The 27,624-nt window shown below is 50.3% G+C and overlaps 1 protein-coding gene and 1 long non-coding RNA gene across 2 annotated transcripts in view; one reads left to right on the top strand and one right to left on the bottom strand.

Annotated features, from left to right (window-relative positions):
• The window catches only part of SNX29 (sorting nexin 29), a 353,151-nt gene extending 332,628 nt beyond the window's left edge, over positions 1–20,523 (top strand). Inside the window, exons 20-22 of the mRNA XM_014544165.1 lie at positions 14,138–14,193; positions 15,589–15,670; positions 20,374–20,523. Of these exons, the coding sequence (XP_014399651.1) occupies positions 14,138–14,193; positions 15,589–15,670; positions 20,374–20,523 (288 nt within the window). The remainder of the gene's footprint in view (positions 1–14,137; positions 14,194–15,588; positions 15,671–20,373) is intronic.
• A 2,329-nt stretch (positions 20,524–22,852) lies between these two features.
• The window catches only part of LOC106727049, a 14,321-nt gene continuing 9,549 nt past the window's right edge, over positions 22,853–27,624 (bottom strand). The window contains exon 3 of the long non-coding RNA XR_001363195.1: positions 22,853–22,874. This is a non-coding gene — a long non-coding RNA (uncharacterized LOC106727049). The remainder of the gene's footprint in view (positions 22,875–27,624) is intronic.

Below are 27,624 nucleotides of genomic sequence, written 5' to 3'. Positions count from 1 at the left end.
GCGACCCACAGGTTGAGAACCGCTGCTCTAGTCATTGTGTTCCTCCTGGAGGAGCATTCCTTGGACCACCCCCTGCCCCAGCCTTTTGACCATCCCTACCGAGGAATAACATGCCGACCCTCCTTTACTCGTCCCTTCAGAAGACACCAAGCACCTCCTCTGTGTCAGTCACTGGGATGTAGTGCACCGGCTGCCATTTTTCATTCTTTCATCTAATATGTAATAAGCGTGGCAGGGAGGTAATATTTCCCACTTCATAACTGAGAAAAGTGAGCTCAGCCAAGCAGAGTGCAAGCCCAGACCTCCGTAACTGGAAAGCCATGCTCTTTTGAGATGGTGTCATAGCCCTGTATGGACTTGGCCCCCACACTGCCTGATGCCACGTCTGACTCTCTGAATCTCAGTTTCCCCATCTGTAAAATGAAGATGATGAACCCATTAGGATGATGATGTACCTAAAATGTGTAACATGGCCTGGCACCAAGTAAGAGGCCAAAAAATGTAGCAAAACAACACACACTTGCTCTCTAACAGTCTGGAGGCTAGAACTCTGAAATCAAGGGGTTGGGAGGGCCATGCTCCATCTGGAGGCTCCAGGAGGATCCTTCCTTACCTCTTCTAGCTTCTGGTGGCACCTGGCATTCCTTGGCTTGTGGCCACATCATTCCAATTTCTGTCTCTGTCTTCACATGCCTTTTCTCTCTGTGTGTCTCTCTTCTCTGGACACTTTTCTTTGGATTTAGGGCCCATCTGGATAATTCAGGATGATCTCATCTCGAGATCCTTAAGTACATCTGCAAAAATTGTTATTTCAAATAAGTCACATTTATAGGTTTTGGAACTTGAGATATGGACATAGCCATTTGGCGGCCACCATTTAATTGACTATAGCTGCTATTAAAAACATGTTTGAAAGGCACAAGTCATACATGAATACATTCTCAATGCCAACATATGGTCTTAGGTGACCCCTGTGAAAGGGTCTTTCGACCCCTAAAGGGGTCGCGACCCACAGGTTGAGAACCGCTGCTCTAGTCATTGTGTTCCTCCTGGAGGAGCATTCCTTGGACCACCCCCTGCCCCAGCCTTTTGACCATCCCTACCGAGGAATAACATGCCGACCCTCCTTTACTCGTCCCTTCAGAAGACACCAAGCACCTCCTCTGTGTCAGTCACTGGGATGTAGTGCACCGGCTGCCATTTTTCATTCTTTCATCTAATATGTAATAAGCGTGGCAGGGAGGTAATATTTCCCACTTCATAACTGAGAAAAGTGAGCTCAGCCAAGCAGAGTGCAAGCCCAGACCCGTAACTGGAAAGCCATGCTCTTTTGAGATGGTGTTATAGCCCTGTATGGACTTGGCCCCCACACTGCCTGATTCCATGCCTGACTGAACTTGAGCAAGTTACATCAACTCTCTGAATCTCAGTTTCCCCATCTGTAAAAGGAAGATGATGAACCCATTAGGATGATGATGTACCTAAAATGTGTAACATGGCCTGGCACCAAGTAAGAGGCCAAAAAATGTAGCAAAACAACACACACTTGCTCTCTAACAGTCTGGAGGCTAGAACTCTGAAATCAAGGGGTTGGGAGGGCCATGCTCCATCTGGAGGCTCCAGGAGGATCCTTCCTTACCTCTTCTAGCTTCTGGTGGCACCTGGCATTCCTTGGCTTGTGGCCACATCATTCCAATTTCTGTCTCTGTCTTCACATGCCTTTTCTCTCTGTGTGTCTCTCTTCTCTGGACACTTTTCTTTGGATTTAGGGCCCATCTGGATAATTCAGGATGATCTCATCTCGAGATCCTTAAGTACATCTGCAAAAATTGTTATTTCAAATAAGTCACATTTATAGGTTTTGGAACTTGAGATATGGACATAGCCATTTGGCGGCCACCATTTAATTGACTATAGCTGCTATTAAAAACATGTTTGAAAGGCACAAGTCATACATGAATACATTCTCAATGCCAACATGCAGATGCTAAAATCCCTTTGGTCATCACCCTCAATTCTATTCCCGACCCCAGAGATAACCATCCTGAAGTTTTGGGTGCTTACCCTTCCAGATGTTTCTGTAGAAAGATAAATGTTATCATGGATTATTACCCTGTTGCATTCCGAGGTGAGTTAGGGCACAGCCTGGGCCCAGTGAGCCTGCAGCCCTGGAGGGAGTAGGAAGTAAGCCTATGTCTCCATGCACATGGGCGGTGCTGTGATAGACACCACACACAGTGCAGTGGCAGCGTTCAGCTCCCTCTGTGAGGGGATGTGAGGGTCAAAAGGCTTTACCAAGTGGGGGTGCCTTGGAAACCGTGAGAGGTGCATATGTGGGGAACGGTGTAAGGAAGGAACCTGGAGTGGGCTTAGCCACACCAGCGGCAGGAAGCGAACCTTGATGTGTCATACTTGGGAACTGAATCTGTAGTTACCGCCCCTGATAGGGAAATACGGGGAGGGACTGGGTTCAGGGACTGGCAGTGCAAAAGTGAATGAGCCACAGTCTCTGCCCTGGAGGGTTTTCCCAGTGACGCATATGCCCTTGGAAGCTCACGAGGGTGTTCTGTTTGCAAGAAGACAGCATTTGAGGTGATGGACATGGTGATACCTTTGTTGTCCTTGCAGTCTGAAGTTTCCCGCAGATCAGCCCAGATAACCCAGCCACTGCTGTCTGTAATAACAGGCTCCTCAGACCACTGCCTAAACATCTTTGATACCTTAATGCTCTTACACACTGCTCCCTGCTGACTTCTAAGTGACAGTTCCAGGTGCGTGTGCAATGTTTTGAAGGAAACCCTACATTTACTCTATAGTTACACCACAGTACTAGTGAGAGCGGGTTTGGATTCTAGAGTTTGCACAGCTCTGCTTTTCTTTGGCATCTTTTGGTTGCTCTGTGCCTCAGTTTCTCCAGTTATTCTATGGGACTTAAGAGTGAAATGAGAGTGAATGAGGCAGCTTAGTGTTTTCTAAACTTTTCCCCCCTTTAAATAAATCATGCTTGTGTAACCCTTTCTTTAAGAGGAGCTCTTCTTTGGAAACTCAGTATGGGTAAAGGGTCAAAGTAGAGCCAGAACTTGTTGAAGCCGGGCATAGAGGGGACAGGGCACTAAGCCCATGGGTAGGTACTATTGTCCCTGCGGGTCTGTCAGGAGCAGGTGAGAAACCCCCTCCCCCCATGTGGCGAGAGGCAGTAGAAGTCTGCAGCCAGGAGACCCGACCACTGTGAGGTTGTTACTTCATCCTCAGGCCTTGGTTTCCTCACCTGTGGCAGAGCAGGTGTGGATTAGTTAAATGCTCCCAACTCATCGTTATAGGCCCAAGTCTTTCACTAGAGATTGGCTGAAAATTCATAACTTAAGAATAACTTTATATTAGCAACTTAAGCCTGGTGAAACTGTAGACAGTTGTTAATTAGTACTTTTCTTACAAGTAAGCTTTTAAAAATTTGTTGATGAAAGGTGATGGGCAGAGAGGTTGGCATATTATCTCGTGTGCATAGTCTAGATGGTGTGTGTGTGTGTGTGTGTGTGTGTGTGTGTGTGTGTGTGTTCCCTTATCCCCTGGCAGCCTGTGTGTGTGTGTGTGTGTGTGTGTGTGTGTGTGTGGCAACCTCCTGGCTTGTCCCCCTTGCCTGGCTCCTGGTGGCTTACTGAAATGTGAGCTGGCCCGTCTCTCCCTGCAGAATTCCCTTCAGTGGCTCCCCTCGATTTGAGCAGAGGAGAGGGACAGGCTGTTTTCCCCATGCTCCAGCCTCAGCCCAGCCACCTTCCCTCCCAGCCGCGTTCCCTTATCCCCTGGCAGCCCCCTGTTATCCCAGCTCCTCTCTGCAGACTTTCCCACTGTAACATGAAATAATTGCGTGGATCGGGCACTTAAAGTCATCTCTCCTGGGGGATTGAATGGTTTGTGAGCCTGGCTTTGTCTCCATTCTCTGAGGCCACCCTGTCGCTCGGTGCGAGCCTGTGAGTAAGCACCTGCATGTGGGGAATGGAGCAGGGCCCCCACTCATGGGTGAGGGCTGCGGGGCCCCCAAGCCAGTCTGTTCTGTCCAACACCCTTGCACTCTGTCCACAGATAATGAGAGCAGCTGCCACTCAGCAAGCAGCTGTTTCCGCCAGGCGCTGGGCAGGGGATGGTCCTCGCAGCAACCCCACAGGGGCTGCTTCACAGGAGGACGGGCCCAGAGAAGAGTGGCGGCTTGTTCTAGGCCACACAGCCCCGTCCGAGCTCAGGCCCTGCTGGCCCAAGTCCCATGCCAGGCCTTTTCTACAAAACGGAAGCACTTACTTAGAACGGGGAAAGAAATCACAACACAGCGTCACTTTCAAAGAGCTGATAAGTACCTCCAATATCTCAGAATCCAGATAAACATGACAGTTTTATTAATTAACCATCTGACACATCTCCACTACTTCCCCCACATTTAAGGCTGATAACCTTAAGTACAGAGGCTGTGCTCTGCTAGCCCCGTAATAGGACACTGATATTATAATGCATTTTCTGTGCAGAGACTAGAGAGACAATTCAGTTATTTTCTGCATGCTTGATCAAAACATTTTCCCACCATTTTATCTGGAAAAATTTGAAATAGGTCTATGGAAGGCCTTCACGTGGGCACCGTGCGCCCACCCCCTGGGTGCTGCCACTAACATTGGCCGGCACCTGCGTTATCCTCCCTCTCCCCCGCCCCCTCATGCGCCCATCACATCATCTTGTTTTTCTGATGCAAAATAAGCTGCACATTTTAGTTTTCATTTTGTCCAAAATACTAAAGTGTGCATTCTGGAGTTTAATATTTTTGTTTGTAGTTTTTTCGTTGTTTGAGATAACATTTATATACATGTTTGTACATGTTTTAGTTGTGTGGTCACTGGGTGTTGATGAGGGCACAAGCCTGTGTGGCCCACATTCCTCTCAAGGTGTAGAACGTTGCCCTCATCCCAGAATGGTCCCTGCCCGACTGTCCCCACACCTCTCTCAGAGGCAGTCACTGGGTGTTTTTCCCTGTCTTAGACATAACACTTCTTCTTTTAATTTAAAATGTCAAGGGTAACAGCTCATGGACGTAGTAAAAATGTAGAAGGTATAAAGTTTTTCAGTAAAAAATAAATCTTCCTCTTGCCCCTGTGCCTTGCTGCTCACTGTCCTTTGCTCACAGCATCACAGTTGGCAGTTTCTGTGTTTCTAGAAATGATAACTGCACATCCAATCACATGGGTACCCACCTCCCAGCTGCTTCAGGAAAATAGGAGCTCGCCCGACATGCTGTTTTGTGTCTGGCTTTTGTCATTTGACAATAAACCTTAGAGATCATCCCCAGTTAGCAGAGATCTGTGCTCTCCCTTTAGTAGTTGTGCAGGCTGGCTCTCGCTGGAGCAATATCTTATGTAACCATTTCATTAGTTGTTTCAGGCTGTTATTGCCACGAATGGTGTTGCAGTAAATGCCCTTGTATAGGTGTCTTTGTCCATATGTTGTCTGTGTATCTTGGTTACCTGGAAAGAAATGAGATGTCCATCTTAGTAAATTAGATAATTTTCTCACATTCCTTCCCTCTCCTCCCCGGTTCTCCTACCATTCATTGACCCACCTGTTTATTTGTACATCTTTGTATCTGTCTATCCATCCACTGGGAACATTCTTTCAGCGATCAGTATGTCCCTGATACGTCTTGAGCTCTGAGAATATTGTTCTCAAGACTCTCAGTCTTGACATGAAGACAAATTCACAGAGGTGTGATAGTCTGTGTTTGTGCAGGCTTCCGGGGCTGCCCAGAGGTAGAATAAAAAACTTTAAAACTCCTATTTGCCAGTTCTTTACGCCCAGCAGAAAGTCTTAGATCTCAGCTGATTTTCAAACCCCATGTGGCTCCGATACCTCTAATTGTACATCTGTAAAACAAAAGCACAAATGAACAAACATATGGAGCCCTGGAAGTGGTCCAGACCCAGGCCGGCCGCCTCTGGAGGCAAGGGAAGCCCAGGCCACTTGATGCTCACAGCAGCCACGCTGGATGGCAGAGCCATGCCATTCACAGTTCACTCCTTATTGAAACATGAGATGAGAAAGCAGGGGTGTTGGCGGGATGGGAGATAGTTTTTGGCAGTGCAAAATGAGAGCTAATTGCTTAAGGGAAGGCCGTTTGAAAAGGGATGAGTGAGAAAGTGCCTCTGGAAACATAGGTTGCGGGTGTGATTTCATGACGGGGACAAAGGTTTGCTGCTGTCATGTCTGCCTGTTGCCTTTCCTTTGAACAGGCAGCCCTGTAATTAGAAGAGGGACTACGTGTCACTTTCTCTGGTTCTTCTGATCTCCAAACTAATGTATCCTCATCATGCATGGAGATTGGGGATGTGCTACAAAGCAGTTTACGAGTGGATTGGCATTTCAGTGTGGAAACAGCTTCCATTTTATATTCGTTCCTTTAACCAGCCGCACATGCTCATTCCGTGCCCATGGTGTGCCAGTGCTAGGCAAGGATGGCATGTGTCATGGTGAGAACAGACGTGGGAGTTCCCAGGAGGAGCAATGTGCAGATAAACCGGAATGGAGTCGTTGCCAGCTGAACTACGTGAGCCATGAAGGTGGCAGTGTTTAGTTTTGTTGGTCAGGGAAGGCATCTCAGGAATTCAGTTTCAGCTGGGACTGGGAAGATGAGAGAGGAGCCAGCCATACAGAGCGGCTGGGGTCAGAGGGGAGGGGCCTGTGACTTGCGATCATACTTGCTTCATAGTATCTGAGGATTCAGTGTGTGAATACTTGGCACATTTGTAGGTGTTTGACACATGTTGGTCCCTCGTCCCCCACCATCTTTGTTACTCTGTCTAGTAGGACAGTCAGAGGCTGGTTGTCATGGGGTAGGCGAGGAGGAAATCAAGGTTTACTGAAGCCGGGTGACTTCTCTGACTACCAGTGGGAGCCTGGATTAGAATTCAAAACGTCTGAGCTTCCGTTTGTTCCCTCAGATTCAGCTCAGAGCCTGGAGGGTGACCTGTGTATTTAGAGACGGAGAAGGAGCCGGGCTTCCAAGGGGAAACCAGCCACTTTGGACTGGGCCAGGTCTGCACCTTGGCCTCCAGGCCTGGTGCCTATCAAAGTCACTCTGGTGACAAAGAAGACAGGCTGTGAGAAAGGCTGTGAGACCCACTTGTACACTGTACACATCTGCTCCTGAGCGCTGAGCCCTCGAAACCAGCCGAGGCTCTGCGGTAGGATCTGGATAACTCTGTCTCTGAGCTTCCTAGGGTGCAGATGCAGACCACGGGGGTTCCTAGGGTGCAGGTGCAGGTGCAGGTGCAGGTACAGAGCACGGGGACTTCCTAGTATGCAGGTGCAGGTACAGAGCACGGGGCTTCCTAGTGTGCAGGTGCATGTATAGAGCACGGGGCTTCCTCGTGTGCAGGTGCAGACTTCATAGTATCTGAGGATTCAATGTGCGAATACTTTGGTACATTGTAGGTGTTTGACACATGTTGGTCCCTCGTCCCCCACCATCTTTGTTACTCTGTCTAGTAGGACAGTCAGAGGCTGGTTGTCATGGGGTAGGCGAGGAGGAAATCAAGGTTTACTGAAGCCGGGTGACTTCTCTGACTACCAGTGGGAGCCTGGATTAGAATTCAAAACGTCTGAGCTTCCGTTTGTTCCCTCAGATTCAGCTCAGAGCCTGGAGGGTGACCTGTGTATTTAGAGACGGAGAAGGAGCCGGGCTTCCAAGGGGAAACCAGCCACTTTGGACTGGGCCAGGTCTGCACCTTGGCCTCCAGGCCTGGTGCCTATCAAAGTCACTCTGGTGACAAAGAAGACAGGCTGTGAGAAAGGCTGTGAGACCCACTTGTACACTGTACACATCTGCTCCTGAGCGCTGAGCCCTCGAAACCAGCCGAGGCTCTGCGGTAGGATCTGGATAACTCTGTCTCTGAGCTTCCTAGGGTGCAGATGCAGACCACGGGGGTTCCTAGGGTGCAGGTGCAGGTGCAGGTGCAGGTACAGAGCACGGGGACTTCCTAGTATGCAGGTGCAGGTACAGAGCACGGGGCTTCCTCGTGTGCATGTGCAGATGCAGAACACGGGGCTTCCTAGTGTGCAGGTGCAGGTACAGAGCACGGGGGCTTCCTAGTGTGCAGGTGCAGGTACAGAGCACGGGGCTTCCTAGTGTGCAGGTGCAGGTACAGAGCACGCTGGGACTGGGAAGATGAGAGAGGAGCCAGCCATACAGAGCGGCTGGGGTCAGAGGGGAGGGGCCTGTGACTTGCGATCATACTTGCTTCATAGTATCTGAGGATTCAGTGTGTGAATACTTGGCACATTGTGTTTGACACATGTTGGTCCCTCGTCCCCCACCATCTTTGTTACTCTGTCTAGTAGGACAGTCAGAGGCTGGTTGTCATGGGGTAGGCGAGGAGGAAATCAAGGTTTACTGAAGCCGGGTGACTTCTCTGACTACCAGTGGGAGCCTGGATTAGAATTCAAAACGTCTGAGCTTCCGTTTGTTCCCTCAGATTCAGCTCAGAGCCTGGAGGGTGACCTGTGTATTTAGAGACGGAGAAGGAGCCGGGCTTCCAAGGGGAAACCAGCCACTTTGGACTGGGCCAGGTCTGCACCTTGGCCTCCAGGCCTGGTGCCTATCAAAGTCACTCTGGTGACAAAGAAGACAGGCTGTGAGAAAGGCTGTGAGACCCACTTGTACACTGTACACATATGCTCCTGAGCGCTGGGCCCTCGACACCAGCCGAGGCTCTGCGGTAGGATCTGGATAACTCCGTCTCTGAGCTTCCTAGGGCGCATATGCAGAGACGGGGGCTTCCTAGGGTGCAGGTGCAGGTACAGAGCACGGGGCTTCCTACTGTGCAGGTGCAGGTACAGAGCACGGGGCTTCCTAGTGTGCAGGTGCAGGTACAGAGCACGGGGCTTCCTAGTGTGCAGGTGCAGGTACAGAGACGGGGGCTTCCTAGTGTGCAGGTGCAGGTACAGAGCACGGGGCTTCCTAGTGTGCAGGTGCAGATGCAGAGACAGGGGCTTCCTAGTGTGCAGGTGCAGACGAATAGATGGGGGCTTCCTAGTGTGCAGGTGCAGGTACAGAACATGGGGCTTCCTAGTGGGAGGCAGCGCAGCTCAGTGTGCGAAGTGCAGACTCTGGAGCCGGACCACAAGCATTGGGAGCCCACCTCTGTCACTGACTAGTTGAATGACCTCGGACAAGTTACTTTTTGGGCTATCTATTGCTATATGTCAAACCACCCCAAAACTCAGTGACTTAAAAAACACATCCATTTTCTTCTCATGATAATTTGGGTTGACTGGGCTCAGCTGGGTGGTTATGCTACATCATAAGGTGTCGGCTGGGGCTACAGTCACCTGGGGCTCTATTGAGCTGGACATGCAAGATGGGACACTTGTTCATGTGACGGTTGGCGCTGCTGTCCTCTGGGTCTCAGATGGGATTGGTGGGCTTCTCCACCTGGAGTCACTGAGGCTGAGGCTGCCCAGGAACCACGGGCTGGGAGGTTTGGGTTGGGCTCATGCCATCTTCACTTTATTCACACCAACCACTCTCATCCTCACCTGTGACATGGGGCGACGTCTCTCCCCACAGGGCCGTGAGGAGGAGGGTGTGAGGAGGGTCGTTGTGGGAAAGCTCTGCGTAAAGCAGGAAGCCATGGGGACTGTGGCGTTGCTGTGTCTGCAGGTCTCTCAGGACAGGAGGTGAGGGCACCTGCCTGGGTCCTGATTCTGCCAAAGGGAGACGTATAGTTTCCCCATGGTTTTGGCAATTGGCTGATTCTCTTTCAGCCCTTCCTTCCTTCCCCTCCCTCCCTCTCCCTTCTTACTTTCATCCTTTGCCCCCCTCTCCCTTTTTACATAAACATTTATTTAGCACACTTGTCATTCTTTGTGGCAGAATCTCTAGTATTTGTACCCTCTTCCCAGTTTGAGAACTCCCCCGTCAGAGTGTCAGGATGACCCCTGTCCCTGTCCCACGCCTGCATTGTGAGGTGGCTGCTGTCAGCTGACCTGTCCCTGCCCCCAGCTCCCAAGCAGCCTAGGGAATCGAGCCAGGGTTTTGTGGAAGCTTGTGGCTGAAGCAGCCCAGACGCTGATTCTCCATGGGTATTGAGAACCCAGGATTCCTGGCTGCTCTACTCCCAGCAGGGGCCCTGCCTTCCCCGCACCCACGTTCTGCCACGTGGCTTCCCGAGGCCAGACGGTGAGCTCCCATCTCTGCGGGGTCAAGGAGAAGTGAATAATGACAGCTGAGCTGCCAATCACTTATTATGCCCCATGGGGAGAGCAAATCAGAGAGAGGGCTGCCTCCCAGAGCTGTGCTCCTGGTTCCTGGGGCTTTAGGAGGCCATGAAGGATGTTGGTGGCCAGTATCAGTAGAAAGTTATGTTTCTGATAAAGTACCCTCAGCTCCACACTGAAATATAACCAGCTTCCTGGACGATTACTGTAAACCCAGATGATGGCCAGTACCCAGCCGGGTAGACAGCATTTCCAGGCAGAGAAGGGCACGGTGGTGCAGCCAGTGTCTTCACAGTCCCTCCTCCCATCTGTGTTCTCCATCCGATCCTCTCATTATGCCAGGAGAGACGAGGTGCTGAGGGGAAGCTCGGAGGACATGAGAGGCCGAGAGCCACCTAAAGCCCCACCAGAGAAGGCTTAAGAGTCCTAGCCGTTCCCATTGGCCCCCCTCCGTCAAGGGCAGAGAGTGCCTGGAAGGGGTGAGCCTTCAGAGCCTTCCTTTGCCCTTTTCCACTCCTGATGCATCAAGGAGTTTGAAGGCAAAGTCTCTTCCATCTGGCTTTCTGCATTCTAGCAAATGCATTGGGGGAAGGAGTTGGAAAAAATATAATTTACGATGCACACTTAAATTAATACAGAAGGTATATCTGATTGTGGCCACACAATTAATGCATCCTCATTGTGGAAAGTACAGAAAAGTTCAAATATATAATCAAATTCATCTGACCTCTCAGCCAGCTCCCACTGTCATCTTTCAGGTCTCTTTCATTCTGACTTTGTCGGCACACATGCATTGTGAGTTATTTTGGGAATCACAGGGCATTTGCAGTCCATAGCAGCTTTTTATTAAGCAGAGAGCAGGAGCTTTTTTCTGTGCCATTAAAAATTGATCAAAAGCACTCTATTGGTGGGATTATACTTTTTAATTTAAATCTTGGGGTGGCAGTATGTTATTTCAAAATTCAAACGATATAAAAGGCTATTTGGTAGACAGTCTCACTCCCAATGCTGTACACCAGCTTCCTGGACCTCCACCCCCAGCCCACAGGTGCCCCTTTGGTGTCTTAAATTTCACTGCTACAGCTTCTTGATGCAAAAAACAAACCCCAAACAACCAAATGCAACTTGATAGTCTTAATTCTTCGTTTTTGCACATGGTAGTGTGTAAGACCCACCGACCACCCCTGCTTTTGCTGTCACTCGATCATCTGTCTCAGAGCTCTTTTCAAAACAGCACATGGAATGCTATCATTTTCTTTAAAAGTGTGTTTAAATTTTTTTAAAATATATTTTATTGATTTTTTACAGAGAGGAAGGGAGAGAGATAGAGAGTTAGAAACATCGATGAGAGAGAAACATCGATCATCTGCCTCCTGCACATCTCCCACTGGGGATGTGCTCGCAACCAAGGTACATGCCCTTGACCGAAATCGAACCCGGGACCCTTCAGTCTGCAGGCCGATGCTCTATCCACTGAGCCAAACCGGTTACGGCTGTTTAAATTTTTTAAAAAGCAGTTCATTCAAAATATATTCTTTTTTTTAAATCTTATAGAAAAATAATAAATGAAAAATATGCCTTTTTTCTCCCCAACCCCACTCTTAATCTACTATCAATGATAGCCACAGTCACTATGCTCATATACTTTTCTGGAATTACTTTTATGCTTGCACCCTCGGGAGTGTGTGTACCTCATTGTTAGCTTGGCCATCTCATGTGGACATGCCACATGTTCTTGAATCATTCCTCTATGGTTGGACCTTCATGTTGTTTGCTTTTTTCCCCATTTGTCTAAGCAATGGAAAGAGAATGATCTTTGATGTGAATGTTGGTCTTTGGTTGTTTCTTCTAGATAAACTCTTGGAGTGAGATTTCTGGGGCAAAGGATGTGGATGTTTTGGGAATCTTGGGACATGGAGCCTCTGGCTTCCCTAGTAGATTATACCAGCTCTCCTCCCAGCCACCCACATGAAAATGACAGTTGCCTGAACAACAAGGCCACCCGACCCCCAGCCCACAAGTTCCTGATCATTTGAAAATGGAAGTGTTTTCCAGTGGCTTTCCTGGCAGGTTTCCTCCTTGTTGGGCTTGAAGGAATTTCTCAAAAGCAGCTTCTTAGCAAAGTCTGCTGCCTGGAGCCCTGTCTACTAGTAACTGCTTAGCTCACATCTGAGGGCTCCAGCTGGGTCACTCTCCGCCTGGGCTGCCATATGTGAGGTGAGAGACACCCCTTGGGCTGGCAGGACAGATTCATGCCTAGTGTCAAGGATAACAGAATATACTGCTCCTACTTCTCAATAATTGTCCTATTATTATTATAGTGCACAAGTCAGTTATTGAGGCCTTTCTACCTGCCAGGCACTGTTTTGCATACTCTATAGGTGTTGAGTCTCTTTGTCCTCAGAGTAACCTATGAATATTACTACTCTTATACCCATTTTACAGATTAAGTCAGTGGGACACAGAGAAATTAGGTGATTTGCTCATGACCCTACAGTCAGGAAGAATGGGAGCTGGGATTGGATCCTGAGCCATGAGGCCTCAGATCACAGGCTCCGTAATCACTGGCTTCTGCCTCTGAAGGGAACCCACTGTTTCTTTAAGGGGGACCTTCGGAATGCTCTAAGGGTAGAACTTCTGGCTACATCTCACCTTCTCCTTTCACCTGTTAGCTGGTGTTTCCTCTGGGGGAATTTGTAGCAGAAAAGCCTTTGACGTTGGACAGACCTGGACTCATATCCGGTTTGTATACTAGTATGTGTGACTGTGGGCACTCCCACGGCCTCCCTGAACTTCAGTCCATCTGTAGAGTAGGGGGTGGGAGGAACCCACCCCTGGGACTGTTACCCAGACTGTAGAATATGAAATGTAGATTACCATATAATATGAAATCTCTGACAGGTGTGCAGTGTGAAGTAAAAGTTCTCTTTCCCTTATTACCCCACACCCTTCTCTGTTCCACTTGGTTCCTCTTAGTTCTGATCCTCATTCTTTTTAAAAAATATATATTTTTATTGATTTCAGAGAGAGGAAAGGAGAGGGAGATAAAGAGATAGAAATATCAGTGATGAGAGAAAATCATTCATCAGCTGCCTCCTGCACACCCCACACTGGGGGTCAAGCTCGCAACCAGGGAAAGTGCCCTGACTGGGATTTGAACTATGACCTTCTCTGGTTCATAGGTCGACGCTCAACTACTGAGCCACACCAGCCAGACTGATCCACATTCTTAAGCTCTAACCAGTTCAGATTCGATCAGTTCACAATAGGAAATGTATCCCTGGGTGTGATGATGTCATCACCATTTATTGAGCATCCACCAGTGCTGGCCATTGTGTCATCTGCTTTACATGGTAGCTGCCATCACGCAGGCAGGCTCGTCTCATACTCAGTCATGTCCTCCCAGGGCCTCGGAGTCAAAGAAGACCCTGTCCTGCTGCCTGGGGTTTCGATACGTTATGAGGGAAATGATGGGGCCACAGGAGGCAGGCAGGGGCTGTTTGTGTTTATGCATTGGATGTGTCTGTGGTGTGATGTTCATCTTGGCAACAATGGATAATTTTTTCTACTGCGCATTTGCTATCTTGCATCTCAGATTTTAACTAGGCCTTGATAGCTCCAAAATTGCATGCTTTTATGTGCCTGTGATTATCTCGGCAGGATGATCAGCCCTTTTTCTGTAAAGATGATTGAGATCGCTCATGGCATATTTTTGTTCCTGTAACATCATCTCTAGCATCCTTGCACCGAACCTCATTGTTTCCCAGCCCTGCCTTTCCACCTCCGTGTGAGCAGGGGATGCTCAGGGAGCATGAGAGACAGTGTTCTATTGTGATTATGCAAACCATGGTAACCACGATGTGTTCTCTCTCTTCTCTCCTGATGGCAGGTGCCTGGAGATCTGAGTCAAACATCGGAAGATCAGAGTTTGTCAGATTTCGAAATGTAAGTCCACTGCGTCTGCTTATGAGGGCCCTTTAGAAATAGGACTCTGTGGTTTGGCTTGAGTCCCAGAAGGACCACACGGGAAAACAGAAATCACTGTTTAAGTCCGCACAGGCTGGTTTGGTTCTGGTAGAGGTGGAGCGTTGTTCGCCTGCCGCCCGAGTCTGGCCTTCAGCTTTGTTTTATGTTTCCCCTTCAGTATTGAAAAACAATTTTTTTTTGGCTGACATTTAAGAGTTGAAAGATATCACATAAAAATGTAAATTTCTCTATTTTCTTTAAAAAAAGAAAATCCTTGCAAGGCCATATTCAGAGCTGAGCAGCAGCTTCCTCCTTCATACAGGGCAAGTGCTCCTCAGTGAACCACAGTCCACACTTCTCCCAATTACCTGACTCTGGCTCACCATTCATTTCATTGACTGTGTGTCTCCGTGGGAATTTGAATCTATAATCCCTGGTTGTTGGAAAGAACAACAGCTCAGTGCATTGCTCTGATTTTTTTATTAGATTCACTTCTGTCTGGTGCCTCTGCTGATAACTCCAAAGGAATTTGGTTGATCTTTAGACTGAATATTTCTGATTAGGTTGTCTTGGTTTTTGGACTGATAATCCCCTTGGGCTGGTAAAGAGAGTGGAGTGGGCCCTGGATTAAGGCCATCAGAACCCCCCTCTTGTCTCATTCACTTGCCTGTGTGGAAGAAGGCTCAGCCTCTGAGAAAAGGTGTCATCTGGGGAGAGCCCACATCTCTAGAGGCCCGGTGCACGAAATTCGTGCACGTTGGGGGGAGTGGACCCCTTGGGGGATGTCCAACTGCCGGCAGTCAGACATCTCTCTCACAATCCTGGACTGCTGGGTCCTAATCGCTCACCCGCCTGCCTGCCTGGTCGCCCCTAACTGCCCCCGCTGCCAGCCTGATCGCCCCCACTGCCTCTGTGTGCTGGCCTGATCATCCCTAACTGCCACCCCGCTGGCCTGGTCACCCCCAACTGCCCCCCCCCTGCTGCCCTGGTCGCTCCCAACTGCCCCCCCTGCCGCCCTGGTCACCCTGGTTGCCCCACGCAGCCTGCTATTCAGTCATTTGGTCATCCTTCGCTAACCCTCCTGCCAGCCTGGTCGCCCCACGCAGCCTGCTTGTTCAGTCATTTGGTTGTCCCTCACTAACCCCCCTCCTGACCTGGTCATAGGCAGCCATCTTGTGAGGGTGTGAGGGTTAATTTGACTTTTAAAAATAATCTGCAGGGGCCAAGTAATGCAACTTAAACTGATTCTTTACCGTTAAGTGTTAGAGACATTGCCATAAATTTTTTGCCCATGATGCATCTTAGAGGAAAAGATAGTCCCCTCCCCCATTTTTGTAAATTTAAATGACCCATTTCGGTCTTTCCTTTGGTCAGATCAAACCGGGCGCTGATCAACGTCTGGATCCCATCCGTGTTTCTCCGGGGCAAAGCAGCGAACGCATTCCATGTGTATCAGGTAAGCTCCTGGCTGCCAGGTAGGCAGTGCTGGGGGAGAGCTGTCTCGTTTGTTGCTCTGGTCTCGGCTTCCTGGCAGTAGCGTGTTGTGCTGTGCTGTGCTGTCCTGAGAGGCCACAGCTGCAGACATCGCACTCAGCAGCAGCTCCCGAGGAACTGGTCCTCCATCCAGGAGGGGGCCAGGTGGCTTCTCACGCAGTTAGCCTCTCAGTGTGGCTGTGGGCCCTCGGCTCTGACAGCGTGAGGGAAGGGGCGTCTGTGGCTTCTGTGGGAACTGAGGAGGCCAGGTGTGGCTCTGGCCTCAGGGGCACCTGGCATGTGTCCGGAAATCTGCCCCTCTCCACCCCCTGTGGTCCTCTAATGAGGCCCCTTTTCAGGCTGCTCTCTGAGGGGTGATGAGATGGCTCCCAGCAGTGCCAACTCTGGCCTCAGGGAGGTCTCAGACACATCCCCAGCATTTCTCGTGGGTCTGTCTTGTATCTCAAGCCCATCCCTTCACCTAGGGGTTGGGTGATTGGCTTCTGTGATTGGCCAGGTTTGGATTATGTGACCACCACTGGCACTGGAGCTAGGGTAGATAATGTGTCTGAGAGGGGAGATGTGGCTCCCACATGTAAACCTGGGTACTCTTTCCAAAGAAGGGGCAACAGGTGGTCAACAAACAAAAACTATAGACGTCTCCTCTCTCTCCTTGGGGTAGAGCTGGCCACCCACTGGCTCGGAGTTGAGTGTCTGGGGCCCTAGAACTTTTATCTGTTTTGGAGGTAATTTTGCCTCAACAACTGGGACCCCAGTTTTCCATCTGTTCTCTAATTTTCTGATGCCTCTTCCAGCCCTGCCTCCTTATCCTCTCTCTGTCTTTCTCTGACTCCCTGGATCCCAATGTCCAGCCGCCAGTGTTCACCTGTCCTGGGACTGTTTTGTTCTCAGCTCTGACTTGTAGCTGCTTCCGGTTCTGTGGCTTCTGGTATCACAACAATGTTCACTGAGTTTTGTTTTTATTCCCCTGAGCTCTGTGAAAAGCCTTGCGTTTTGTTGCCATTTTTCTTGGTGGGGGATTGACCCATTGAAGAAGTCATCTCAGATATGAAGGTATTTCCTCTAAAGTCTGAGACGGTGAAAAAAAAAATGACACTGAACTTGAAAATAAAACTCTGGCTTCAATTTTGTGGCCTTCAGTAAACCTCAGCTTTCCTGTCTGTGAAATGCAAATAGTAACACTACTTACCTTGGAACGCTCTTACCTGTATTAGGATTACATGGCGCAGTGGACACGTAGTTTCTCTCTGGTCTTCAGACATGATTGCGTGTTTGGGCTCCGGGGCAGGTCTGGTGGTGGACATGCGGCACAGAGGTGGGAGCATGAGCAGGGCACACAGGTCTCACCTAAAACCTCAGGGACCGATGATTTCTCAATGACGCTCTCACCTGGGAGTCATTTGCTCCCCATTTAGCTGGGCAGCACTAGCACTCAAAGTGTCAGAGAAGCTGGGTGTCCACATTGCTCTCAGCTCTGACTTAAAAAAGGGGATTAGATAGGACATATTTCTGAATATCTCCTCCTCCTTTCTCTTTGTATCCCAAACCCCAATAAACACACTCCCTTCAAGTTCTGCCTGCAAGTGGTGGTCATCAGAAAGCCGGGTGTTGCCCTGAGGATGAAGAGTGAAGCGATGGCTTTTATTCCGAGTGAAATGAAAACGTGACCTCCCCAGAGAGGTGTCCTTGACCTTTCATTTGGATTCTTTCCCCCCAGCTCACCCCAGGAAGCACCGTGGCAGGTTTCAGCTTCTGAAAGTCAGTTATGAAATGAGAGGGACACAGCAGATATGCCGTTGCCTGGGAGATTGTTGCCACAGCGGTCACAGTGGCGGTCCAGCCTCCCTCTCCCCAGGCACTATTGTGAGAGCTTCCCAGGGTCCAGCCAGTGCAGGGGAGGGGGGTGCGGCCCAGAGTTCATCCAGCCACCGCCTGGCAGCTCCCAGCGCCCAGGCAGCTGCAGCCCTCACCGTGGCCCTGAAACCTCTCTTGCTGTTGGAATGGGGGAAGCAGCACCTCTTGAATGCAATTGTTTTCTCCTTTTAGCTGATGATGCTTCTCCTTGGTACCTCTAGAGCAAAAGCTGAGCCAAGTATGACTCCGGACCTTCTCCTACAGCAGTGGTTCTCAACCTTCTGGCCCTTTAAATACAGTTCCTCATGTTGTGACCCCCAACCATAAAATTATTTTCGTTGCTACTTCATAACTGTAATTTTGCTACTGTTATGAATCGTAATGTAAATATCTGATATGCAGGATGGTCTTAGGCGACCCCTGTGAAAGGGTCGTTTGACCCCCAAAGGGGTCGCGACCCACAGGTTGAGAACCGCTGTCCCACAGTGATAATAGTAACATGTCTAAGAAGCAGCAGCTGCTGCCTCTCACTGGTCTGTGTGAGTTACATACAATAAATAGCTCACTCAGTCCTCACACAACCCTTATCCCCATTTTATGGATGGGAAAACAAAGGCACAGAGAAGCATCTCATCCTATAACATGTTTTTCAGTCCAAATAGCATTTTCTGGCAAGATATCAGTTTGCAGATTCTGTGAATGAGGGAGGATGGAGTCTAGCTCTTTAAGAATCCAAGAAAGAGATGGGGCAGTTGCTTCATTCTGAAGGGCCAGGCCCAACCTGGCCAGGATCCTGCATCCCTGAGACGGTGGGCCAGGGGCACACCTGGGGCTGAGCCAGGCACTTTCTGTAGGACGGCCCCGGGTCCCCTGCAGACACATTGCCACCGAAGCCCTGCCAATCCCAGCGCCGCCCTGGAAGGGCTCAGGGACGTGCCCCGAGAGCCTCTCGTTTGAGCGATGGCAGGAGACTGCCCAGGATCTGCCTGGGCACTTGGGAAATGCACTGGTAAGTGCCGGAGGAATATGATCTGTAGGAGCAGGTCTGAACCAGACTTGGCAAGAAGTGCTGTCCCTTTGCAGGACCGCAAGCCAGGTATTAACAGAGGTCTGCGCCTCTGAATACAGGCCCCATGCTCCTCGCCTGTGATCTGGGGTGGGCCAAGGAATGTTCTGGCCCTAAAAGTAGTAAATGGCAGCACTTGACCAATTTTCAGAACAAGTAAAACTGACACCCAGAACTTTCTAATTTAAGTTTTTCATCCACAAATATTTCCTACACTTCTAGCCCCTGCTAATGCTTGGCTGCTGGCAGACACTAGCCAGAGATAAAATGATTAAGCAGCAACAAATAAAATGTCAGGAACAAGACTCAATCTATTAACTAGTTTTGCTTATTTCGTTCTCACTTCCTCTCTCTGTGCAAACACAGATGTGCTTCTAGGTTTGATTCTCCATCACTTCTATCTGATATAGTTACATCCGTGTTAATCAACTAGTTCCTGGTTTCTACCTTTGTACTTGATGTTATTTCCCGACTGCCCTGACTTCCAAACAGGTCTGAGGTCCACTGTGTTCGTGTCCTACTGCAGTGTTTACAAAGGCCGCTAGACCTTACAGCAACCTGCCTGTTTTTTTCTTAAGCAAACATCACAGCCACTAAGTTGGTCTGAGCCCTTCTGTCTTTCCCTTTGAGAGCCATTCACTGTGAGTACAGCAGGAATGGACCTTGGTTTGGGGCTAATATCAGCCTTTGAATTTAGCCCCTAGAACCACTGGCTGCTGTGCAGTGTTCCATCTGCACAGCACAAGTAATTAGGTCTCCTTTGTGAAGAGGTTGCTTTGTTTCAGCAAAGCCTTTTCCTTCTAGAACAAGTCCCCTTTGCCAGAGGGGACTTGGCTGAAGGAGAGGCGGTGCCCCAGGAAGACCCACTGTGTGTGAGATGTCTCCCTCACCCAGTGGGAAATCCTGGAGCCTGAGCTGCTCTCTCCCAGGTGCGTTCTGGCGCAGGGCGTTCACACGTGTGATGCAGGGAATGTCCATTGCTTTCCTGTCAATCACAGACCACAGGGTCCAGGTGGGCTGAGGGTGGTTTGGAACTTTGGTGATGTTTTTGCTCTTTGCACTTTGGGTTTCTCGGCTCTTCCTTTTCATCTTCTCTTCTAAGGTGGCTTACCCCTCAGGCCCTCACGTTTTCGTTTACCTGCAGCTCTGTCTTTATGCTTTCTTGGTGTGTAGCTCTGCGGAGAGGGAGGAATTCATTCAGTAGAGAAGGAGGAAGGGGCTGAGCCCGGTGCAGAACGGGGCCCTGCTGCAGTGAGCATGCCTGTGAGGAGCTCTGCCCTAGAAGGTCCCTGCCAGATTTGGGGGGGACAGGGACCACTTCTGAAGCCAAAGTGATTCTTTCGTACTCGCATCTGGTCCTTCCCGCCATACCTGTTGTGTGCAAGGCAGGTGGGATGGCAGCTGTGGGTGGATTTGGGGGTTTTGTTCCAGCCAGTCTTGGCTTAGGGCTGAACAATAAGCAAAACACAGGGCCTTGGCCTCTGTTCTTGCTTCCTCCTTCCTCCAGGACGTTCCACCCACACAGTCAGGCACCTCAGCACTTCTGAGGAGGACAGCCGCTCTTGGGGTGCGCGAGGCTTCCGGGAAAGCCTGATAGAGGCAGAAGGCCAAAACCAAACTAAGAGAAGTCTGTTTTCCTCCCCTTGGATGTATAAGTCACTATTATTTTCTGTTACTCTTTTTCTTGATTTTCCAAACGGGGAACTTTCTTTTTCTATCACAGTATAATGCCTTTATCCTCGCAGAGTCGAGAGCGCTGGCTGCAGTCCTGCCCACCTCTGGGTACCTTGGCCAAACCAGTTCCCCCGTGGGCCTGTCTCCTCCAGTCTGATAAGATGGTCTCCGAGGCGCCCAGGCCCAAGATCCCTGCTCCAGGCCTGCTGCCCCGCCCTTAGCCCCTCCTGTGATGGGGAAGTTGGGGGAGGAATGGACAGTGGCGCCTCTGAGGCAGAAGGAGGGGTTGGTGCTACTCTGCAGTGCAGTAGAGAGAGCCTCATCCCCCCTTCCCTCTGAGTTATGGGCGGGCAGCAGGCCTTAAGGGGCACCAATGCTGGACAAGCCTCGGGCCTGGCACCATGACCCCGCCCTTCTTAGTGAGCTGTGGCTGTGAGAGCTGCCTCCTGGCAGTTGCCTTCCTCACATACTGTTTTTAAGGGTGGAGTCCAGTGAGGCAGGAGGTGGGTGATGACATGGGAAGGTGAGAGGGGTGTTTGGGAGTCCCTCAGAGCAGTGCATGAAGCTCCGCTCAGAGCCCTCGTCAGCATGGTCGTCGTGTCCCACCCTCTCCTCCACCACTAGGGCAGCAGAGGCCTGAGGAGGACTAGCTTGGTGGAGGTAGTCACCTGTGCCTTCCCCCAGTAAGTCTCTTGTCCAGGTCCCCGTCGGAGGCAGCTGGCCTTTTCCTGTCACCTTGTCTGCCAGGAGATTTCTGTGGAAAGTACAAGCCCCAACAAAGACATCTTCCTGCCTGACTGTTGTTTTTCAAAAGCCTGAAGTTTTTGTTTTTTAAAGAGAGAATTCTTTGCGTTTTTGTTGGCCTGAGGAGACAGGTGGGGGTGGGGGAAGGGGACTGAAGCGCCAGGTGGCAGGGCACCAGGACGGCAGACCTCCGGCAGTCTGGGCCCCAGGCTGGCAGAGCTCTTGCTTGCCTTGGGTGGTGTGGGCAGAGAACCAGGCAGGACCCGCAGACTGGCAGCAAGCATGCCAGCGTCTGCAGGTCGGAGGCCCGCTCTGGGTCGTCTAGGCACCATGCACTGGCCTGTAGGCTGGGGGCGGAGGCGGGACCCCGTGATGGCCGAGAGGCCTTCCCCACCAACTCGGCAGGACTGTCTTGGAGTCCTGATGGGAATGCCATCAGCAGTTACTTCTGGAAGCCTTGGCTGTCACACCTGCCTCAAGCACCGTGTGACATGTTTCAATGAGCCTTGTAATTACAGGAAGTCAGGTGGCCACTTCTACCCCCTCACCTGCATAAAATATAAAAATTAAAAAAAATCAAGAAGAATTAGTTCAGCTGTGAAGGTCTCCTCGCAGAAGGATTGCTGTCTGGTCTCGGGATGCTGCACAGTTGGAGGCCCAGTGTCTGCATCCATCAGACCTTCCCTTTGCCAGTGACAGGCCTACCTGTCATCATCTGCCGCAGGAAGGGTGCGGTGCTCAGCCTCCCCGGACATCGTCTTGCTCCGTCAGAGGATGAAATAGGCTGTGGCCGGGGACCTGGTCAGGGCTGACAGGTAGATGGATTCTTCTCCCCATCCAGTCCCCACGGAGAAAAGATGGCACATTCTGTAAAGTACCACATGGGCCTTCTTGCTGCCCAGCCCAGGCCGGAAACGCCCAGTTTTTCTTTGTTTAAAACACCTGAGTGGTTGGATTGTTATATGGGGTAGTGAAAGCGATGGCCATTAACCTCACATCTCCCCTGGGGAGGAGCTCTGGCCAGAGCAAGGACAGGACAGGAGACTCCTGGGAAGCTTGTCTGGGAGCCTTGGTGAGGGAGTGAGTATCTCTGCGTTTCTAAACGTTTCCCCCCAGTCCATGTAGCACAAGGCCAGGAGAGGAAAGCCCAGGAGCTTGGGGCCCCAGCCCAGCCATTTATTCATTCATCCAACACTTGCTGAGCCCTCCTGCGTGTGGTGGGTGCTCAGATCAGCAGGAGCACAGGCCCTCCCTCCGGGGAGAGTGCCAGCCCAGTGGCCGCCTTGAGTGCTGGAGCCTCCGTTCCCCATTAGACAGCCCTGGGCACTGGTTTCTGCACTGCATCTCATTTAAGGCGGCTGCCTTTCCCCAGCTGGTCTGCAGTGAGAGTGCTCTGGGTTCAAGTGTTGAGCCAGACCATGCCCCGCAGCACACCTCTCACATTCAGAGTCCAGAGAGCCCCTTACTTGCTTCCTTCACACTGTCCGGCTGTGTCTGAGGGCCAGCAGGTGGTGCCCTCCCTCTGGGCCCTTGGGCAGGAAGAGGGACTGGGAGAGCATCTCATTTAAGGCGGCTGCCTTTCCCCAGCTGGTCTGCAATGAGAGTGCTCTGGGTTCATGTGTTGAGCCAGACCATGCCCACAGCACACCTCTCACATTCAGAGTCCAGAGGGCCCCTTACTTGCTTCCTTTGCGCTGTGTGGCTGTGTCTGAGGGCCAGCAGGTGGCGCCCTCCCTCCCGGACCTTGGGCAGGAAGATGGACTGGGAGAGCAGAGTGGGGGCAGGGGTCTTCTCATTTTCTTCTTCTTTGCTCTCGGATTCTTCTTTTCTCATCATCCTCCCCCTCCTTTCTAGCCTTTTCCTCTCTCTCATTCTGCTTTCCTCTTTTCTTCTCCTTCCCCCTTCCCCTCCCTCTTACCTCCCCTTCCCCTCCCCTCTCTCTCTCTCTCTTTGTTTTGTGTCTCCTTTCTCTCTCCCCCCCTCACTTCTTGCCCTCCCACCCTTCTTCTCCTTCCTCCCCTTTCCCTCTCTCTTCTGCCCATTCTCCATCCTCACCTCAGAGAGGAAACGGGAACCCTCGGTATCTGCCCATTGGTCTCCTGCCTGGAAGGAGATGTTCTGTGGGCCGTAGGGGGCGACTGTTTTCTGCCCTCACTCATCAGATGGCTCTTGGACTCGTCTTTCTCTTGTTGGACTGCAGGCTTTCTTTGAGCTTTTGGGAAGTGGAAGTGGAGGGATTAGGTAAGGGGGGGGGGCAGCTTTTTCTCTTGGAGCCTGAATTGGCATGCTGATTGGCAGCCCAAGCTGCCTGCCCTTGGGGGTCGCTTGACAGCAGAGGACCCAGCGTGCTGGAAGGGGGTCCCTGGCACTGTTACCTGGTCACTCCTAATGATAGTTGCCTGCAGCTTTTTATTGACCAGTTAATGTTCTCATGCAGACTTGAAACAAGTGTTACTAATAATTGGTCAATGATGTTTTTGTTCTTAAAATGGGAGGAACTTTATTGCTTTTCATCAGGGGGGCAGGGGTCTTCTCATTTTCTTCTTCTTTGCTCTAGGATTCTTATTTTCTCATCCTCCTCCCCCTCCTTTCTAGCCTTTTCCTCTCTTTCATTCTGCTTTCCTCTTTTCTCTTCTTCTCCTTTCCCCCTTCCCTTCCCTCGTACCTCCGCTACAGCACAGTTGGCATTTGGGGCTGGATAATTATTCGTGGTGGGGATCACATTTGCATTGTAGGATGTTGAGCAGCATCCCTGGCTTCTACCCAATCACTCGCACACACTCTCCTTTGTGGTGACACCCAGGGTGTCGCAAACATTGTCCAGTGTCCGCTCAGCACACAGTCGCTCCAGGTTGAGAACTGCTGTTTTTCATGGGAACCCTGAATGCTGATGCGGTTTTATTTTGTTCTGTTGGACATAAATGGGATTATAGAATACATGCCATCCTCCTCAGTACATTGACCTCGCCTCCGTACTTTCTTGAGTTTCTACAGAGGGGTACTTCCTGGTATGAGAGAAGCATTATTTATGTAGCTATTCTAATGATGGACACTTAGATTGTTTTATTTCCGACCACTGCAAACCGAGAGCTGCCAGAGTTGTCCTTGTAGAGACCTCTTTGCACACATTGCAGGCATTTCTCTAGGATAACTGGAAAGGGGCTCGCTGAGGGGAGGAGTATCTACGTGTCTTTTTCTAATAGGCCCAATTCAGATTGCTCTCCCAAATTGCCGACATTGGGTATTATCAATCTTTTAAATGTTATCAATTTGAAAGAGGAAAAAAAAATATGTCATTGGTGTTTGAATTTGCATTTTCCTGATTATTTGTGAGGTTGAGCAAACATCTGTACTTTAATCTGTCATTTGTATTTTTTATTTGGCAAATTGCCTACTTGTGTCCTTGTCCCATTGTTCTACCTGTTGTTCATTATTTTCTCGTCAATTACTGTCCTTTCTCGTCAATTACTCTGTTTCAGTCTCCTGCTTGTCAGTAATTTTACTTATTATTGAATGTTATTTTGTTTCCTGGTCTCCAAATCTTGGGGAGCAAGGAGTTTTGTGACTGACCTGCTGAAGTACTGTGTCTTATTTCATTTCATTATTGCAGTAGACCTGAGCTTTTGTAGACATTCTTTCCATTTTAGAGGTGGAGAAAGAAATGCTCAGAATGGTCAGTAAATAACTTGTCCAAGGTCATGCAGCTCCAAGGCGTCAGAGCCAGAGTCACTGCTGGTCTCCCCACCCCGAGTGTAGGGTTTTTAGCTGGTCTCCCAGGGCCTCCAGAGGACAGAATGGAGACCGGCAGGTGGAAGTTAGAAAGCATGTTTTGGCTCGCCTGTCTGTCTCTTATATCCAGTCATCCTGCAGTGGGCTAGGTGGGATGTCGTGGCAAGGACAGCCACATTCCCGGTTATTGACTACTTGATTTAAGGAAAATTGAGCGTGGAGACCTGTTCAAGGCAGGTGGTCTTACCAAGTACTGATCTTGACCCCCAGCCACATATGACCTGAGCTGTGGTCTGGAGCTCTGAGCTGGTGCTTCCGAGCGGAGGTTCCTCGTCTGAACAGGGAGGTGCTGCTCACCCGATGCTCACCCTCAGGCTGTGGGAGGCAGCAGGTAGAAACAGTTTGCAAGCAATTAGGCAGCTGTTCAAATGTCAGCTATTATGATTTATGTTTATGTGATGAATGTTTTCCCAAGGCCTGTGGCACAGGAATAATAATTATTTCATTTCTGTGTATAAAAACAACGGCCCTGTGCATGGGTGGGTAAATGCCTCTCCTCGCTGGGTGAGCTCCATTACAATCTTCAGAACCTGGATGGTGCTGGCCCGAGAGGGCTCTCGTCTGAACAGGGGGTGTACACTGCTAGTGCTTTTGTGGGGTTTTTGTCCCCTGTTCTGGCTTTGAGGACTTATAATAAGGTAGAATGGGTGGGACTGTTGATTCTAATGTGCAGCCAAGGTTGAGAACTGCTGCTCTAAAGCAGGGTCACCAACCTTTCAGATCTCACGGACCACCAGTTGGCAACCGCTGCTCTAAAGCCATATGCCAGTGCCCCCCAAATTCACCTGATCAGCCAAGAAAACAGATCTTCACTCCTAACACGAATCAGATGTAGAATATTTTTATTGACGATCATTTTTTAATCAAAAAATTGTTTTCCAAGTAGAGTGGGTAGGGAGGGAAAGGGGGCCTGTTTTGTCTGGTTGTGGTCTTGGAGTTTCCAGGCATGGCTTGGTCATCTGCACTGGTTTCTGGGGTTTTCTCTGTGTGTCTGGGGGTTTCTCCGCACGCCGATAACGATTTTGGTTCTGAAACTTTGGGGTCTCCTGCTCAGTCAGTTCAGATGTCCCTTCTCCGAGACACTTGCCTTTCATCACAAGGAGCAGCCCTTGTAAACTGCCCAGACTTGTCCCTTGTCTCTTACAGGACCCAGCGCAGGGGGTGGGGTGGATGGGGATGAGGATGAGGGAGGGGATGCTGCTTGACATCCTCTGCCGCACAGACAGCCCAGCAGTGTCCTGGCCTCGAGTACCAGCGGTTCCGCAGTCAGGAAGCCCTGCTCAGTCGTGAGCAATGAGGTGATGTTTCCTCCCAGTGCTCCGCTTACTGTCCTGGTGCTGTTCCCCGCGGGCAGGTTTGCCCGGGGAGCTGTGTCTTGGTCCAAGGGCTGGTGTAGCGAGTGAATCTGCACAGTCCTGGATACATGGACAAGCAGGGCCCTCTGGATGCAGCATCTCTTTGGCAGGACCCAGCCTGCTCCTGTGATGTGATCCTCGTTCACATCCAGTCCAGGGCTCCTCACACAGAGGCAGTGTGGGGAGTAGCTGACCACCTGTTCTGACCTACACCTGCTTTATTGTTATGCATCTCTGCACCAGGCTTATGCATCGCTGCACCCTCTTGGGTGAAGGAGAAAGAAACCTGGGTCAAACTGGCATAAGAAAAAAGGACCCTCATTGGTTGCCTAATGGAAACTCAGTGGCATGAGGACCGTCCCCCAGCTTTGGAGAGAGCTGCTTGGCGCTCTGGGATGGCTCTGTTCACAGCCAGGCTGCAGGCAGGACGTTGCAGGCAGCTCCGGCGGATGTCCCCTCCGCTCAGCTGCTCAGTGGAAAAGGCCCCTGTTTCTCTTGGTGTGGACAGCAGCCCTGGGGTGGATCCTCATGGCCTTTCTCTCACATGGGCCATGCCCTTGTCTACTAATCACTGTGTCCGGACGAGCGCTGTGCTTGCAGGTCATATACCTACTCCCCAAGCAGAGGTCAGTGGGAGAGGAAAGTGAGGATGAGCTCACAGCAGAAGGGGCACTGGTGTCAGGTGGGCCCAAGCAGCACGTGTCCACTGAAGCCTCCAGGCGCGTACAGCCCAGGCTTGGCTCCGGAGCCGCTTGGTGACAGTTATGTATCTCTGGGCCAGGGTTTCTCGGCTGCAGCACAGTTGGCATTTGGGGCTGGATAATTATTCGTGGTGGGGATCACATTTGCATTGTAGGATGTTGAGCAGCATCCCTGGCTTCTACCCAGTCACTCGCACACACTCTCCTTCGTGGTGACACCCAGGGTGTCGCAAACATTGTCCAGTGTCTCCTCAGTGCACAGTCGCTCCAGGTTGAGAACTGCTGTTTTTCATGGGAACCCTGAATGCTGATGCGGTTTTATTTTGTTCTGTTGGACATAAATGGGATTATAGAATACATGCCATCCTCCTCAGTACATTGACCTCGCCTCCGTACTTTCTTGAGTTTCTACAGAGGGGTACTTCCTGGTATGAGAGAAGCATTATTTATGTAGCTATTCTAATGATGGACACTTAGATTGTTTTATTTCCGACCACTGCAAACCGAGAGCTGCCAGAGTTGTCCTTGTAAAGACCTCTTTGCACACATTGCAGGCATTTCTCTAGGATAACTGGAAAGGGGCTCGCTGAGGGGAGGAGTATCTACGTGTCTTTTTCTAATAGGCCCAATTCAGATTGCTCTCCCAAATTGCCGACATTGGGTATTATCAATCTTTTAAATGTTATCAATTTGAAAGAGGAAAAAAAAATATGTCATTGGTGTTTGAATTTGC

Source organism: Myotis brandtii, unplaced genomic scaffold (genome assembly GCF_000412655.1).
Source record: "Myotis brandtii unplaced genomic scaffold, ASM41265v1 scaffold355, whole genome shotgun sequence".
NCBI lineage: Eukaryota > Metazoa > Chordata > Mammalia > Chiroptera > Vespertilionidae > Myotis > Myotis brandtii.
Note: the sequence above shows the minus strand (reverse complement) of the source record. Positions and strands in the feature narration are given on the sequence as shown.